The sequence below is a fragment of the Sorex fumeus genome, unplaced genomic scaffold, assembly GCF_029834395.1.
Source record: "Sorex fumeus unplaced genomic scaffold, SorFum_2.1 ptg000022l, whole genome shotgun sequence".
In the NCBI taxonomy this organism is placed as follows: domain Eukaryota; kingdom Metazoa; phylum Chordata; class Mammalia; order Eulipotyphla; family Soricidae; genus Sorex; species Sorex fumeus.
Window position 1 is genome coordinate 1,822,559 of NW_026606079.1, and position 14,708 is coordinate 1,837,266.

The 14,708-nt window shown below is 57.5% G+C and overlaps 2 protein-coding genes across 3 annotated transcripts in view; one reads left to right on the top strand and one right to left on the bottom strand.

Moving 5' to 3' along the window:
- Positions 1-107: 107 nt before the first annotated feature.
- CINP (cyclin dependent kinase 2 interacting protein) lies at positions 108-6,983 on the bottom strand. 2 transcript variants are annotated; one of them, XM_056113723.1, is made up of 5 exons: positions 6,963-6,983; positions 4,561-4,729; positions 3,705-3,834; positions 2,483-2,612; positions 108-948 (listed from the first exon to the last, which is right to left on the bottom strand). In XM_056113723.1, the coding sequence occupies exons 1-5, from the start codon at positions 6,967-6,969 to the stop codon at positions 746-748; spliced, it is 639 nt and encodes a 212-aa protein (XP_055969698.1). In that variant the 5' UTR covers positions 6,970-6,983; the 3' UTR covers positions 108-745. The 2 variants fall into 2 exon arrangements, with proteins under 2 accessions (XP_055969698.1, XP_055969697.1); XM_056113722.1 differs by lacking the exon at positions 6,963-6,983 and adding an exon at positions 5,964-6,051.
- A 6,560-nt stretch (positions 6,984-13,543) lies between these two features.
- TECPR2 (tectonin beta-propeller repeat containing 2) overlaps positions 13,544-14,708 on the top strand; it is a 45,900-nt gene continuing 44,735 nt past the window's right edge. Inside the window, exon 1 of the mRNA XM_056113706.1 lies at positions 13,544-13,841. Coding sequence (XP_055969681.1) covers positions 13,623-13,841 — 219 coding nt within the window. The 5' untranslated portion in view covers positions 13,544-13,622. The remainder of the gene's footprint in view (positions 13,842-14,708) is intronic.

Sequence of the window (14,708 nt, forward strand, 5' to 3'; positions counted from 1 at the left end):
TTGCCCAGGAGACCGTATGGGGTACCCAGGATCGAACCTGGGTTAGCTGGGTGCAAGGCAAGTGCCCCACCCACTGCAGTATCGCTCCAGCTCCGACACACTTGCAATGCACTGAACAGAAGCTTTTATTCATCCGTTTCTGTGGGGGTCAACACTGGCAGTGCCAAGAATCAAACCCAGGGCCCAGGAGCTGTCACAGAGCTGCCCACCCTGCTCTGCTGGTCCTGCGCGTTCTCTCGGGGATCGCCGCCTTTGCTGTCGGGGCTCAGTGCCGCCACAGTGGCCCTGCGTGTGTGCAGCTCCTGCGGTGGAACCGAGACCAGGAGCTCTGCGGAGCAGCGTGGCAGGACCTGCCTGGCCTATGTGCCGGGCTGCAAATCCTTGGCCTTGTGCTTCCAAGGCAGGCCCCGCCACCACGTCTCAATAGCTGTCGTACCAAACTAGAACACTCACCCCACAGCAGCAGACAATGTAGAGTGAAAAAAGTACAATCAGTCACTGGCGCTTTCAGCAAACTCACACAGTTCAGGAGACTCAGGCTGGGCAGGCCTGGAGCTCGTGCACCCCGCCAAGTGCGGCTCCCAGTGGCCCATCCCCAGCAGCCCCCAGAGCAGGGTCATGATGCTCGGTGGCCGTCTCCAGCGGCCCCCAGAGTGCGGCTCACGACACCACCGTCGCCAGCAGTTGCCCAGGGCGCGGCTCATGACGCCCCGTGGTCCGTCCCCAGCAGCCCCCAGAGCGCAGCTCACGACGCCCGGTGGCCCGTCTCCAGCAGCATACTCTCCAGCTGCAGCACCGCGTCATTCTCCAGGTAGGGCTGGTGCAGCCACATGGACAGGAAGCTCAGGACCAGGTCGCGGTTGGAGGTGTGAGGCAGCCCCTCGCAGATGGCGCGTTTCAGGAGCAGCTCCTTCGTGTACATGTCACAGAGCGCGCGGGCCACCGTGTCTGCAGGGCACAGGGTCGCCGTCAACAGCAGGAACTCCAGGGTGGGCCTACCTACTCCCCGCAGAGAGGCCACCGGGCACTGCTCCCCAGACAGAGCAGTGTCACCCCTGGGTCCTTATCAGGAGGCTAAGAAGCTCTAGAACCTTCTATGCAAGCCTGTAGTGATTCACCCCCAGGCAACGGTATCTCACTCCCCACCGACCTCACCACAGCCACTTCTTCTCTCACTGCCATGGGGCTGCTCTGGGTGCGCATGCCCGACAGTGAAGGGAGCACTGTGGGACTTGGCCCAGCCAGGAGCAGCACCCTTCTGAGCTAGCTCCATGGCCCCTCCAATTTACTTTAAAGAAAATTTTTTTGGTACATATTTATTCAACACCTTCCACATGGATATTTAAAAAGCAATTTTACTAGTTTTAAAAATATCCTATTTACTTTTTTTTCTTTTTCCTTTATTTGGGGATAACATGCAGTGTTGCACAGGGGTTATTCCTGGCTCATGCACTCAGGAATTACTCCTGGCGATGCTCGGGGGACCATATGGGATGCTGGGAATCAAACCTGGGTCGGCCAAATGCAAGGCAAACAAACGCCCTATCCTCTATACTATTGCTCCAGCCCCCCAATTTCACTGTCACTGTCCTCCCGTTGTACCTCGATTTGCTCGAGCGGGCCCCATAACATTGTGAGACTTGTTACTGTGTTTGGCATATCGATACCTCACGGGTAGCTTGCCAGGCTTTGCCATGAGGGCGAGATACTCTTGGTAGCTTGCCAGGCTCTCCGAGAGGGGTGGAGGAATTGAACCTGGCTCGGCCAGGCTGGCTGCGCGCAAGGCAAACGCCCTACCTGCTTGCTATCGCTCCAGCCCCCCAATTTACTTCTGAGTAAAACAAAAGCATTGGGCCAGAGCGATAGCACGTCAGGGAGGGTGCTTGCCAACTTGGGTTCGATTCCTTTATCCCACATGGTGCCCTGAGCAGCACCACAAATGATCCCTGAGCACAGCGCCAGGAGTAATTCCTGAGCAGAGTTGGATATGGCCCAAAAACAAAACAAAAAAGCAAATCAGGGGCTGGAGTGATAAAACAGCAGGGAGGGCATTTTCCTTGTATGCGGCCGACTTGGGTTCGATTCCCAGCATCCCATATGGTCCCCTGAGCACCACCAGGAGTGATTCCTGAGTGCAGAGCCAGGAGTGACCCCTGTGCATCGCCGGGTGTGACACACACAAACACAATAAAAGCAAATGAACAACAACAACAAAAAAAAAAACCAAAAGGAAAGCTAAAGTTCCATCATTCTTCCTTTACACAAGAAAAACACAAAGGCCGGCAAAGGCTCCTGTGTGCGAGCGGAAGGGCTGACGGCTGCGGCGGGCACTGTGGGCCCCAGTGATGTCACCGCTCTCGGCTGCCTGTGCTAGTCAAGGCCACGGCGTGCTGCCTGGTGCCAGTCTCGGCAACATCTGACAGGACGGGCCCTGGGGTCAGAGCCTGTTGCTGCTTCTCCCCCACCCAGAACAGCAACTCACAGAACTGGGCCGTGGGCCAGGTGTCAAACATGGGAGGCCGGGTCCCCTCCGCCCCGTGGTGGTAGTTTTCCAGCTCACAGACTCCTTTGGTTGTGGAAGTCAGCTTTTCCATTTTCACCTGTATTTTGGTCTGAAAAAACAGAAATTTTTGACAGGATCACTCGGCGTCCACTGGGGCCAGGCCACACATGGGCATCTCCCACTGCACTGCACGAGCTGCTATTTTTAGCAACAGCCCCAAGGCACGGCGCAGGGAGTGCTGGACGACCACCCCGAGGAGCGCTGTGAAGGTGTGGTGAAGAGAAGAGAAATCCGCATCAGAATCTCAATTCTTCACACTTGCCCTTCGACCTTCAACCACAGGCCAACCGACTCCAGGCCACAAGCGCCACATTTAGCTCACATGAATTTTTAAAAGCCTCCTCCCACCTCTTCTGGGTCGATGCTCCACCCTGCCATATCCTCCCGAGAGGCACCTCACAGCTGGAAAATTCTCAAGGTTGCCGTGACTGAGCCCAGGAGCCCGGCACAGCTCTCTTCTCCGCCTTCTGCTGCAGTCACTTGGGGCCACGTTGTTCTCGAGCCGAGAAAGCTGGGAGAGGCTGGCCACAGGCCACCATGCCACACTCAGCAGCCCACATGGGGAGGCTGAGGTGTGTGTGCTGTCGAGCCCGTTCTGCAGCCCACAGCGCCATACAGACCACGCCGAGAGGGCCACCAGGCCTGGGCAAAGAACACCCTCTACCAAGGGCAGATTCATTATAGACAAGGGAGGGGCTGGAGCAATAGCACAGTGGCCGACCAGGCTTCGATTCCCAGCATCCCATATGGTCCCCCGAGCTCCACCAGGAGTAATTCCTGAGTGCAGGGCCAGGAGGAACCCCTAAGCATCGCTGAGTGTGACCCAAAAAGAAAAAAAAAAAAAGGGCCCAGAGCCTACACAGCAGCTGGCACCACAGGGGTACAAAGGATTGAACCTGAGCAGGAGGACTGGATGGACCCAACACCATGCCAGCCCAGGCTATGTCCAAGATGGGAGGTGGGACTAGCCTCTCAGCCTCAGGGCCCTCCTCCCTGAACCCCACCTGCCAGCCTCAGTGCGAGGCCATCAAACACACTGCACTGGGGTGCAGTCCACACTGCCCACGTCCTCTCAGAGCTGTGTACGTGTCAAGACCAGCACCAATTGCACAGCGATGGCAATGGCCCGGGTGACCCTTACCAGCCCATCCAGCGTGGCCTGCAGCTCTTCACACAGCACCTCCAGCTCCTTAGAATATTCTGGAAACACCTTCTCTGCATTTTCAGCGTAAGCCGGGCCTCCACCCTCTAACTCTATCTTGTCTTTATCCCTGGACAGAACAGAAAAGTCACTGTTGAGCTGCCTTGTGCGCAAGGGCAGGAGGAAAGTCCATATGCCCAGAGCCCACTTGAGATCACTGCGCCAGCCTCTTGAGATCACTGCAACAGCCACTCAAGATCACTGCAGCAAGAGTGAGGCCTGGAGGGAAGACTGAGGGAACAAGGAAACTCCAAGAGTCCTTGACAGCACCCAGCACTCAGCCCCCGCCATGCAGATGGCTGGAAAAAAAACCCTATGATCAGCTTTCCAGGGGCCCATCCTCCACCAGGTCACCTGCCTCCTGCTGTGTGTCCTTGCTCCTTAATTACAGCCCGCCCCTCTCTCCATCTCCTGCCCTCTGCTCTGCTGGGAATTCGTCCATTAATACGCCTAACAGACTTCATTAGCTGTCCTCACTACCACGGCTGGGACTAGGGTGGAGGCTGGAACCTTCCCTGCAGAAAGCATCCTCCGGGCTTGGCCTGGGAGCCCCGGCTCTATCAGCACTCGGGAGTGTGTGGCCTTAAAGGCTGCTTGTGAAGGCTGGCAGGACCCTCGGCACCGTCAGGAGCTGGGGTGGACACGGTCAACCTCAGCATCCCGGCAAACAGCAACCACACAGATACCATGTCCCCGAGTCACTTCCCGGCCATCACACACTTCATTTCCCTACCTCCAGGGCCTTCGTTTTCCCCCTTTTATAGGAAATGGCACACACAGTTCTCCGAACACTCACAGTAGACTGAGTTTCAGATTGGCGATACTGTTTGCAGTGGCAAAACCCGTGTCATTGAGGGTTTCCCATTTCAGGATTAAATTATGCCAGTCGGCAGCATTGTCCTTGATCTTTCTTGCACTCACAGATAAGACAGGTTTTCTGGGCGTTGCGCTTCCAGGACTTTTGGCTGAAAGGAAGTAAAGTAAGCAGGACTGTTACAAAACTCATGATCTTGGTTAGGAGGAAAATGTTATCTTTCAACAGTAAACGTCTCTGAAATATTGCTGCAACCGGAATATTCCAAACCGAGACGTGTACATGGACACGGAAGTTTCTGGAATAATACTTTTTGCAGGGCGGGTACTTTGGGGCCACACCTGGAGATGTTCGGGGGTTATTCCTGGCTCTCTACTCAGGAGTGACCACAGGAGTCTTGATACACTCATCTGTGAAGCGGGGGCTCAGGGGGAGCCTCAGAAGAGACACAACAGGACTAGGTAAGGGCTGGTGCATAGCAGTGTCTGGCGGAGTCAGCTGTCGGCGGAGCAGAGGGTGCCTTCCAGCAGTGGATGCCAGAGCCAGCACCAGCACCCCGGCCACAGCGTAGGTCCTTCCTGCCCCTGCCTGGATGCCTATGCAAGTCCAGGCTGTCACTGGTCCCCCTGCTGCTGACCCCTTCCTTGGGTTCAATCAGAGCAGCTCACGGGACCCAGGGGAACAGGTCACTGATAAGAAGAAGAGGTCTGCAGTCAACTCAGGGCAGGAAGCGTGGGAGAAAGGGGTGAGGAGGGTGAGGAAGAGAGACCCTCTGACCCCCAGGCCGCCACTCTCTCCCACAGACCTGGAAACGCCACCCCCAGGGGTGCTGGGGAGGGATCAGTCTTGGCAGTGCTCGAGGGACAATGGGGTGCGGGATCAAGCCTGGGGCTCCTGCATAAGAAGCCCCTCGCCCCTCAGTTCTCTGGGCCACCTCCCTGGCCCCTGCGGAGTTCTGCATGGACTCCATGGCCAAGTCACTGGCCACTGGTGACTGAGGGGGCCTCCTGTCCCCCTGCAGGCGAGTCCAGCCCTCCAGGGCAGGGCCGGGTCCTGGCAACCAGTCCTGTCCTTGGGCAATTCAACTGTCCAAGGACACCTCATAGGCTCCCCTGCACAACACCAGGAGCTTTTTTCTTAGCGCAGAGACAGGGGTTACACCTGAGTCATGTGTAAACCCCAAACAGAACAAAATAAAAAAGTGTCTCACACATAACAAAGACAATTTTAGCACCCTTCACTTAGGCTAGCACAAGGCTTAGCTCAGAGCCAGACATCACAGCCCTTTCATCGGGGACAGGGGTGGGGGGCTCCACCTAGCAGTGCTCAGGAGCTGTTCTTGGCTCTATGCTCAGAAGTGACCCCTGGCAGTGCTTGATCCACACCTGTGATGCCTGGATCAAACCAGGCTGAGTGGGATATAAGACAAGCGTCTGAAGTAACACGCCACCCCTCCGGCCATATCACTGTCATTCTCCCCAAGTCCTGGCCATGGGTTCCAGCGCGACCACTTCCTTCCACTCCTCTGTGCTGCACAAGCACTGATTTGGACCTGGAATGTCACCTGCTTTACTCCTTAGCGTTTCCCTGGGCTGCGCGTTCTCAGGCTGCTGAGCAACCCTCGCTGGGGAGGGAGTCAGCCTGGGCCATTCTCAGGCAACTCTCTCTCCAGAAACGAAGCACAATGAGGTGAGGAGGCCTCAAACAGGGGTAGGAGAGAGAAGGGGACCACAGAAGGGCATCGTTTACCTGACAGTGAATGATGAGACGCTAGGGAGGGATGGCAGGGATGCGGAACCACGAGACCAAGGAAGACCTTGGGTTACATCACAGTGGACACATGAGCGTGCACGCACACACACACACACGCACACGCACACACACACACACACTTGCTCACATTCACACAGGCCCAAGACACGCAATACAAGGAAAGGGGAGTTGGCCATAGTACAGTTAAGCTTCTTGAGGCAACTGGGACCCGTCTGACCCCTACCACCCCGTCTGGTCCCGCCCCCTGCCAGGAGTGATCCCTGAGCACAGAGCCAGGAGTCAGCCCCGAGTGCCGCTGGGTGTGCCGTTCCCCAGCCACCCCCCAAGTAAGGCCAGCGTGGCAGATGTAAGGGGCAGCAGAGGAGGGTGGCGAGGAGGCTGCGGCGCAACCCGAGCCTTCCAGACCCCAAAGAGAAGCTCGGCCTCCTCCGTCTCGGGGCAAGGGGTCTCGAGCAAGAAGAGACAAGACCTGGTGCAGCTCAGGGTCGCTTCGGGCGTTTTCCTCGGGGCCACACTGGCCTGCGGACCCCCCGCCTGTCCGACAATCTCGGACTTCTCCCCCCAGGGAGGCCCCCGCGAGCCCCTCTCCCCGCCCCAGCGCCCGCACGTACTCGCCATGCGGCTCCGCGGGGATCCCGGGAAGGAGACCCGCGGCCCGCCCCGGAAGGAACGTCACTTCCGGCCCGCCCCCCAGCCGGCCGCTCTAGCCCCCGCGGGAGCGCGGCCGCCCCCGGAGGCCGGCCCGTCGCCCAGGGAACCGGCTCCCGGCAGCCCCCGCGCCGCCCAGCCCAGCCCCGCCTCCTCCGGCCCGGCTGGGCCGAAGAGTCCGGAGGGGCCGCGGCGGAGGTGAGTCCGGCGCCCCGCGCCCCTGCCTGGGCTCCCGCGCGCCCGGCCGCGCCGCCGAGCCTCGGCGCCCCAGCCCCTCAGCGCGTCGCCCCCGCGGCTCCCCGGCCCCCGGCCCCTCGGCGCCTCGCCCCCTCGGCCCCTCAGCGTCCCGACCCTCAGCCCCTCAGCGCCTCACCCCTCGGCCCCTTAGCTCCTCGGCCTCTCGACCCCTCAGTGCCTCACTCTTCAGCCCCTCGCCCCTCGGCCCCTCACCCCTCTGCCCCTCGCCCCTCGGCCCCTCACCCCTCAGCCCCTCAGCTCCTCAGCCCCTCAGCACCTCAGCGCCTCACCCCCTCACCCCTCAGCCCCTCAGCCCCTCAGCGCCTCACTCCCTCACTCAGTCTCTCAGCCCCTCACCCCTCAGCCCCTCAGCCCCTCAGCGCCTCACCCCCTCACCCCTCAGCTCCTCAGCCCCTCAGCCCCTCACTCAGTCTCTCAGCCCCTCACCCCTCAGCCCCTCAGGCGCCTTCGGCCCTTGTCGCCACTTTCCCGGGCGGCCGGCGAGTGGGGTGAGTGGGCGGCGCGTCCCGGGTGCCCCCGCGACCCCTGGAGCGCCCAGCCGGGGCCTCCCCGCGCACCCCACCCCGCCGCCGCCAGCGCCCCCGAGCTGCTGCCCCGGCCGGGCACCGGGCACCCGGCAGGTGGGGCTGTGCAGGTGCCACGTCCGTCCGCGGGCGCGGGGTGTCGGGTGTCCGGGAGCCGGCCGCCACCCCCGCGTCATTCATTCGGAGCTGCCGCTGCTGTACCCTGACGGGGGCAGAGAGTGGGGGCGCGCCGCCTGGGCTGGACTTCCAGCTGGCACGGGTTTAGTGAGTGCCCAGGGACGAGCCCCAGGAAGCCCCAGGCCCTCCCGGGGGACGCCCCCCACCCCGCGACTCCCTTGGCACCCGCCCGCACCCCCGCCGCAGTGCTCGATGAGTCTCCCGGCTTTTTTGGGTGCCCCGCCACCTGCCATGTGCGCGCATCCAGCAGGCTCCGTGGGTGCCGCCGTGGGTGGACAGTCGCTTCTGGGTTCCAGGGCGCTCAGCCAGTGGAGGGGCCGCTTTTGCAGCCTGGCTTGAGGAGCTCTGAGGAGTGTCCACGATGCCCCTGCTCTGTGGCCACGCTGCCTCTGCCCCCCCCCCCACCCGCAGCGCCCGTGCCCTTTCTCTCCGACAAGTCACACGGCACCGCAGCTTCTGTGTTGGCACAGAAGCTTCGGAAGTTCGCGCGACTCGGGAAAATGAGGCGTCGACCAGGAACCAGTTTCCTTCCACCCATTAAAAGCGAACCCTTAGCCAGAAACGCCTACAAACTTTCAGCCTTACCTGGGGTTCCACTCCCCGTCTCTCGTTCCTGGGGCTGCCATGGTGTGAAAAGCAGAAAGGGATGTTTGGACTTGGCAGTGAGAAGCACGGGGTCCTCCAGACCGTTGTACCTGGACCGTTGTTGTTTGTCTTTCCCCAGCCAGAGGGTGTGGCGGCCCAGGTCAGCGGAGGCTGGAGCCGGGTTTAGAATAAATCACCTCTTGTCAAAAGGGCTCTTGTCTGCGATGGTTCGCCCAACTGCAGGCTAATATCCGTGTTCTGAGCACATTTGCGGTGAACAGGGCGGAGCTGTGGCTGTGATGTTTTGTAGATTTGCTTCATTTTGTGCTTTTCCTTTCAGTCTCTGAAGGGGTCCCTGGGATCAAAGCGGGGCTTCGTGATTTTGAGATGTGGGCTATGCCACTGAGCTCCACCCCAGCTTTAAATGCACTATGGACTTAAGGTGTTTGCAGAGTATGTCTGTACTGTTGCAAGTCAGGGAAGCTCTATGCATGCAAGGAAACAAATGTTTCTGAGCCAGAGATAGGACAGTGGATAGGGCACTTGCCCTGCACGTGGCCATCCTGGGTTCTGATCCCTTGCATATATGGTTCCCTGCCCTCCCCCAATTCCCTGCCAGGAGTGATCCCTGAGCACAGAGCTAGGAGTAAGACCTAAGTGCCCCTGGGTGTGGTCCAAAACCAAAACAAGGAAAACAAGCATTTTTGCGAGGCAAGAGAGATTTCTCAGTATGTAGGAGTTTGGGATCTGGAAGAGCTACTGGTTGGGAGGTAGGAGAAGTGGGAAGGCACCCTGGCAGCCACACAGGCCCTATTGTGCTCTGGGTGGTCGCAGGCCCCCTGTGCCCACTCAGCTGCAAGCTGACTGGCTTTCCGTCTGGGGCTGAGGGCACTGGCACCACAGGGCATGTAATCTGGGAAGTGGCAGATATCTAGAAGTTAAGCAACTGCCTCTTTCTACTTTCTACTTGGGTTCAGCAGGAAGATTATAACCCTTTCATAATCAGGGTCGCAGTCTACCTTTAAAAATAGGTGGTTCAGAGGGGTGGCGGGGAGGGAAGTGGGGTCATCGGTGGTGGGAAATGTACAGTGGCGAAGGGTCAGGTATTGAAACAGTGGTATGACTGAAACCCCAATCAGGAACAGTCTTGTAACTCTGTATCTCATGGTAATTCAGTAAAAAAAAGGGGGGGGGAGAGGGAGGGGACCAAAACAAACAAAAAATAGATGGTTCAAGGGGAGGTGGCTGTTGTCACTGTCTGGAGGGTTGAAAGAGTTAGTTTTGCCTCTTCTAGGTAAGGTTTCCTGTCTGCAGGTCATCCAGAATGCGCCTTGGGGTCGCATGTGCCAAGGTCTGCAGTGGAGCTTGTGTGTGGTAGCTGAGCCTAGCTCCCCTTTGCTGGGCCACTGGGTCATGTGTGTTTGGGACAGGTTTGGTGAGAAAACATGGGTCTTCAGTTCTCTGGTAGAGGGAGACCTTGGAGTAGAATTGTGGGTCATGGGCCAGAGCAATAGGTGAGGGGTCAGGGTGCATGTCATGGCTGTTGTAGGTTCAATTCCCAGCATCTCATTGTCCCCTGGGCCCTGCCAGAAGTGATCCCTGAGCCACACTGGGTGTGACTCTCCTCCCCCCACCCCACTCCCTGCCCTCTCCTATTGAAAGAAGGAAAAAATTGCTGGGTCACAGGTGACTCTCAGTGGCTGTCCCTGTTTCCAACCGGCACTGTGGCTAGGGCTGGTTTCTCCACTCTCATGATCCTGTCTATTGATTGTGAAGGAGCTTCTCGAAGTTTTGTTTTCACTTCCTGAGGATTAACCATGGAGAGCATCAATCCAGAAGCTCCGTGTCACACAGGTTTTCTTTGAAGTGTCTGTTCACATTCTGTGCCTATGAAAGTTTTTATTTGATGACTGAGTTTCAAGAGTTCTCTTTTATCACCTGTGATGTGGGGGGTTTTGGCACTGGCATCAGAGCTCATACAGTCATGGCGTGGGAGCAAGGATCTAGGGCAAGTGGGGCTGTGGGAGTACTTGGGTGCTGGGGAAAGTTCAGGCCTGGTGCCCAGCCCAGGGGAGAAGGCTAGGTGCCAGGTTGCTGAGGAGATGGAGCTGAAGGATTGATTGTTGGAGGATAAAGAAAGGGAGAAGGCAGCCTGAACACAAGGAGGCCACCTCACACAGTTTGGACTGAAATTGGATTATGCTGTCTGTGATCAGCCACAGAATTGTGATCTTTGTTGTTTGGTGTGGATTGAGTAGGGGATCCCCAAGCAGTGGAAACTTAGCAGGCAACACTTAGCAGGCAGGACAGTGCTGTGGTCTGGAGGGCAGTGCTATTTCCCCCACCCCTACAGCTATTCCCCCACAGTGCTGGGGTCTCACAGTGCAGGGCTGTTCCCCCACAGTGCTGAACCTATGAGTGCAGCACTGTCTGGGCTTGAGTCTTCCTTAGCTCATGGTGCCTAGGGTCAAACTTGGATCTGGGGCATCAGAACAATCTCTCCTAACCTTTGTACTATCTCCTCAGAGCCTAAAATGTGATTTTTTTTTTTGGAGAGGGGCACACTCGGTTATGCTCAGAGGTTATTCTTGGCTCTGCATTCAGGAGTCACTCCAGGCGGTGCACAGGGGAACATATGTGATGCCAGGGATCCAATCTGGGTCAGCCACGTGCAAGGCAAACATATTACATTCTGTACTAGCACTCCAGTCCCAGGATGTGATTATTTTTAATCCTGCTGAAGCCCTGAACTCCTTCCTTACATATTTTGTAGTTGATTTGGTTCTTATTATCACTGTGTCAAGAGTATGGTCTAGAACATTCAACCCCCTTGAGTTGGAGTCAGAGAGAGCGCAAGGGGTAAGTGCTTGCCTTGCAAGTAACCGACTCCGATTCCATCCCTAGAACTGCATGGGGTCCCTCAGACACTGCTGAGTGTGGCCCCAAACCAATAAAGAGTTGAAAAATCTCAAATATTGTGAACAACTTTATAAAATTTTTAAAAATTACCAAAAGGAAACAAAAAGAATTTAAAAAATCTCATCACGCGGTCCAGGACAGCTGTAAAGGTTGGAGCACACGTGCCTGAGAGGCCCAGATTCAATCCCTGGCACCCAGGTCCCCCGTGCAATGCTGGGTGTGCCTTGGGGCTGTAACTGGATGTAACCCTTGCCCACGGGTGTGGCTCAGAAGCCCAAACCAAAAGGTTCTGGCATGGCACACCTGTGAGCTGTGTTAGTTCCCGATGGTGCCTGGCCTGCTGATGGGTCCCTCTGTAGCGCAGGGGCCCCTCCAGCCTTACTTCTGAGCTGGAGTGTGGAACGGATTGGCTGCCCAGAGCTGAAGTGCTGCTGACTGAGCTCTGCGGCTACTTAGCATATTCATCGGCTTCCATGGGCCTCTGCTCTTCCCGCTGTCACTGTCATTCGGGCCTGGCAGATGCTGGGTGTGTTGGGCAGTCCGAGGGGCCTTCCTGAGCCCTGCTATACCTGCTGTGTTTTGGGTGCTGAGTGAATATCCGGTCGGCCACAGTCATGGTGCCTGAGTGCTGACCTATGTTCTCCTGCTCTATCGTCGGGGACACTTTCCTCATATGCGGGCAGGATCTTGGGCTCTTCCATACTAGGATGGCCGTCAGCAGCCCAGAGTGTTGCTGTCCTCACAGTGTCCTTGTGTCCCAGACTCACCTGGTTGGCCTAATGGCCATTGTCTTTTCCTCTGGTGGCCGGGTCCTGTGAGCCCTGCACAAATCCAGGTCTCTACTGCATTGTGTCCCCTCGGGCAGCTCCAACCCCTAGTACCTCCTGCTGGAAGCGGGACTGCCAGTGCTCGGCTTTGCCCCCACTGACCCTGTGCCCTCGCCGCCTTAACTGTCTGAGCTGGGGAAGTGGGACTCTGAGAGGGCTAGAAAAGGGGGACTAGCTGAGCAGGACAGGCCTGGGCCAAGCCTCGAGCCTCCTCGCCCGCCTGCCGCCATCACTTGCGCCTTCCCCACACTTCCTGTTAGTGGCCATTGGTGTTTATCACTTCCTGAGCACTTCCTACCGACTTGACCCTTTTCTGGGTGCCAGGGCTGGAGGGGTGACGGGGCACCCAGAACAGCAGCAGGGTTGCCTGAGCAGGCTTGTCTGCTGTGAAGGTGGAGGAGGGGAGTGGTAAGTGCTGTGGAGTTGGCTGCTAAGGGAGGGGCTTCCTGCGGGGACCCCGGTCCAGGCCGGGGAGTGAGGCGCCCCCTGGAAGATTCTGCCTCCCTGCTGGGGAAAGGGCGCAGACTAGCAGGGAGGCGCCCAGCTCAACCTGCAGCCCTCTACCCTCGTCACCTCCATTGTCTTACCCGGAAGGGTGTGCATGAGACAGAGCACCGCAGACTATGGCACGGCCCTCGGGGAAAACACGGGGACACTGCCAGCCCGGCTCTGAGGGTTGAGGGGCTGCTGGTGGCGCCAGCGGGTGTTTCTCACCCACTCAGCATCACGAGCAGATTTCTCGGCCAGCTCGCTGGGTGCAGAACCACGCCCGCTTCCCTCCATGCCGCCTCCTGGTGGAGCCTTCCCCGCACCCACCGGGCTACTCTCTCAGATCCCCTTCAGATCAGCGCCTGGTGACAGCGTGCTTGTCTCACTGTTTCTGAGTGTAAACTACGGGGCCCTGGATATGTGAAGAGTATATTGGATTAAAATGCTCAAAAGTCATCTTCCTGCTTGTTTGGGGCCCACACTGGCAGTGCACAGGAGCTGTTCTGTCTCTCCAGAGTGGGACCCAGGGGCTGTTCCTGGTGTTGTTCTGGGAACCTTGTGGTTCAGGGGGTCAAATCCATGCCTCCTGCATGTAAAACAAATGCACTATCCCTTTGGGCTCTCTCCCTGCGCCCTCCACGTGAGCTTTATAATGCCTGCTTTTCTTTCCCGATTTAATTAAACTCTAGCTGTGTGCGTCTGTGTGTGTGTGTGTGTGTGTGTGTGTGGTTTCTCTTGGGCATGAGCAGACATTCAGAGGTGCTCATGCCTCATTTCGCCCTAGGTGCCCAGATGCCAAGAAAACACCTTTCCTGCCTGAAGATCCCTGGCGGAGGGCTGGGCCATGGCGTCCCCATCAGACCCCGTCACATTTCGAGAGTTCTGTCCTTTGTACTATCTGCTCAATGCCATCCCCACAAAGATCCAGAAGGGCTTCCGCTCACTGGTGGTGTACCTCACAGCCCTGGACGCCAACGGGGACTATATTGCCGTGGGCAGCAGCATCGGCATGCTCTACCTGTACTGCCGCCACCTCAGCCAGATGAGAAAATACAACTTTGAGGTGAGTCCTCTCTTCTGCATACCTGGGTCACCGCTGCCCGGGGCTGCACTGGCCCAGTCTCTGCTGCTATGTCCTGCTCAGACAGGGCACACCCCTTTCATGCCACCTTTCCCAGAGATGGAAGCTGATTGAAGCAGCAGTTTGCTCATCCTTTCCGACCGCTGAGAGGACATTTTAAGGCATGAATGTAACAGAAGCCATCATTTCTGAAAGCACTCTGCCTCACTCTCTTACTCTCCGCTGTTGTCTTCCTTTGCATCAGACCACTTCTGGGGAGCACGCAGCTGGTGTTCTTGCCCCTCTGTTTGCCTCGTTAGACACTCAGGTATCTGGTAGGTGGTGGGCACCATCACCAGCTTGCCTGCTTAGGCTGTAGTAGCTCTCCGTTGTGAGGCCCTGGCTTCTGTGACCAGCCTATGGCTTTTACTGCCAAGTCTTGTGGGGTCCTCTCTCTGCTCTGAGGCTTTTATATTTAAGAGAAACATCAGTATTTTAGTTATTAAAGTCCTGGGGTTTTCATACTTTTGGGGGATGGGGGCATACTTTGGCAGTACCTGTGCTCGCTGGTCCTGGTGTTGCTCAGGGTCCACCATAGCGCCATGCATTAAACCTGGTCAGCCATGTACAAGACCAGAATCTTTCCTGTCTCTCCAGGGAGGGACTCAAGTTGGCCATCTCTCCAGTCCCCTAATGTCCTCACTTAAAGTTAACTTTTCATAAATCTCTATATTTAATTTGGAAAAAAAAGGGTGCCGGAGTAATAGTGCAATGGGTGGGGCACTTGCCTTCCACATGGCTGGCCCAGGTTTGATCCACGGTACCCTATATGATCCTTTGATCCCTGAGTGACCCCTGAGTGCCAGGAGT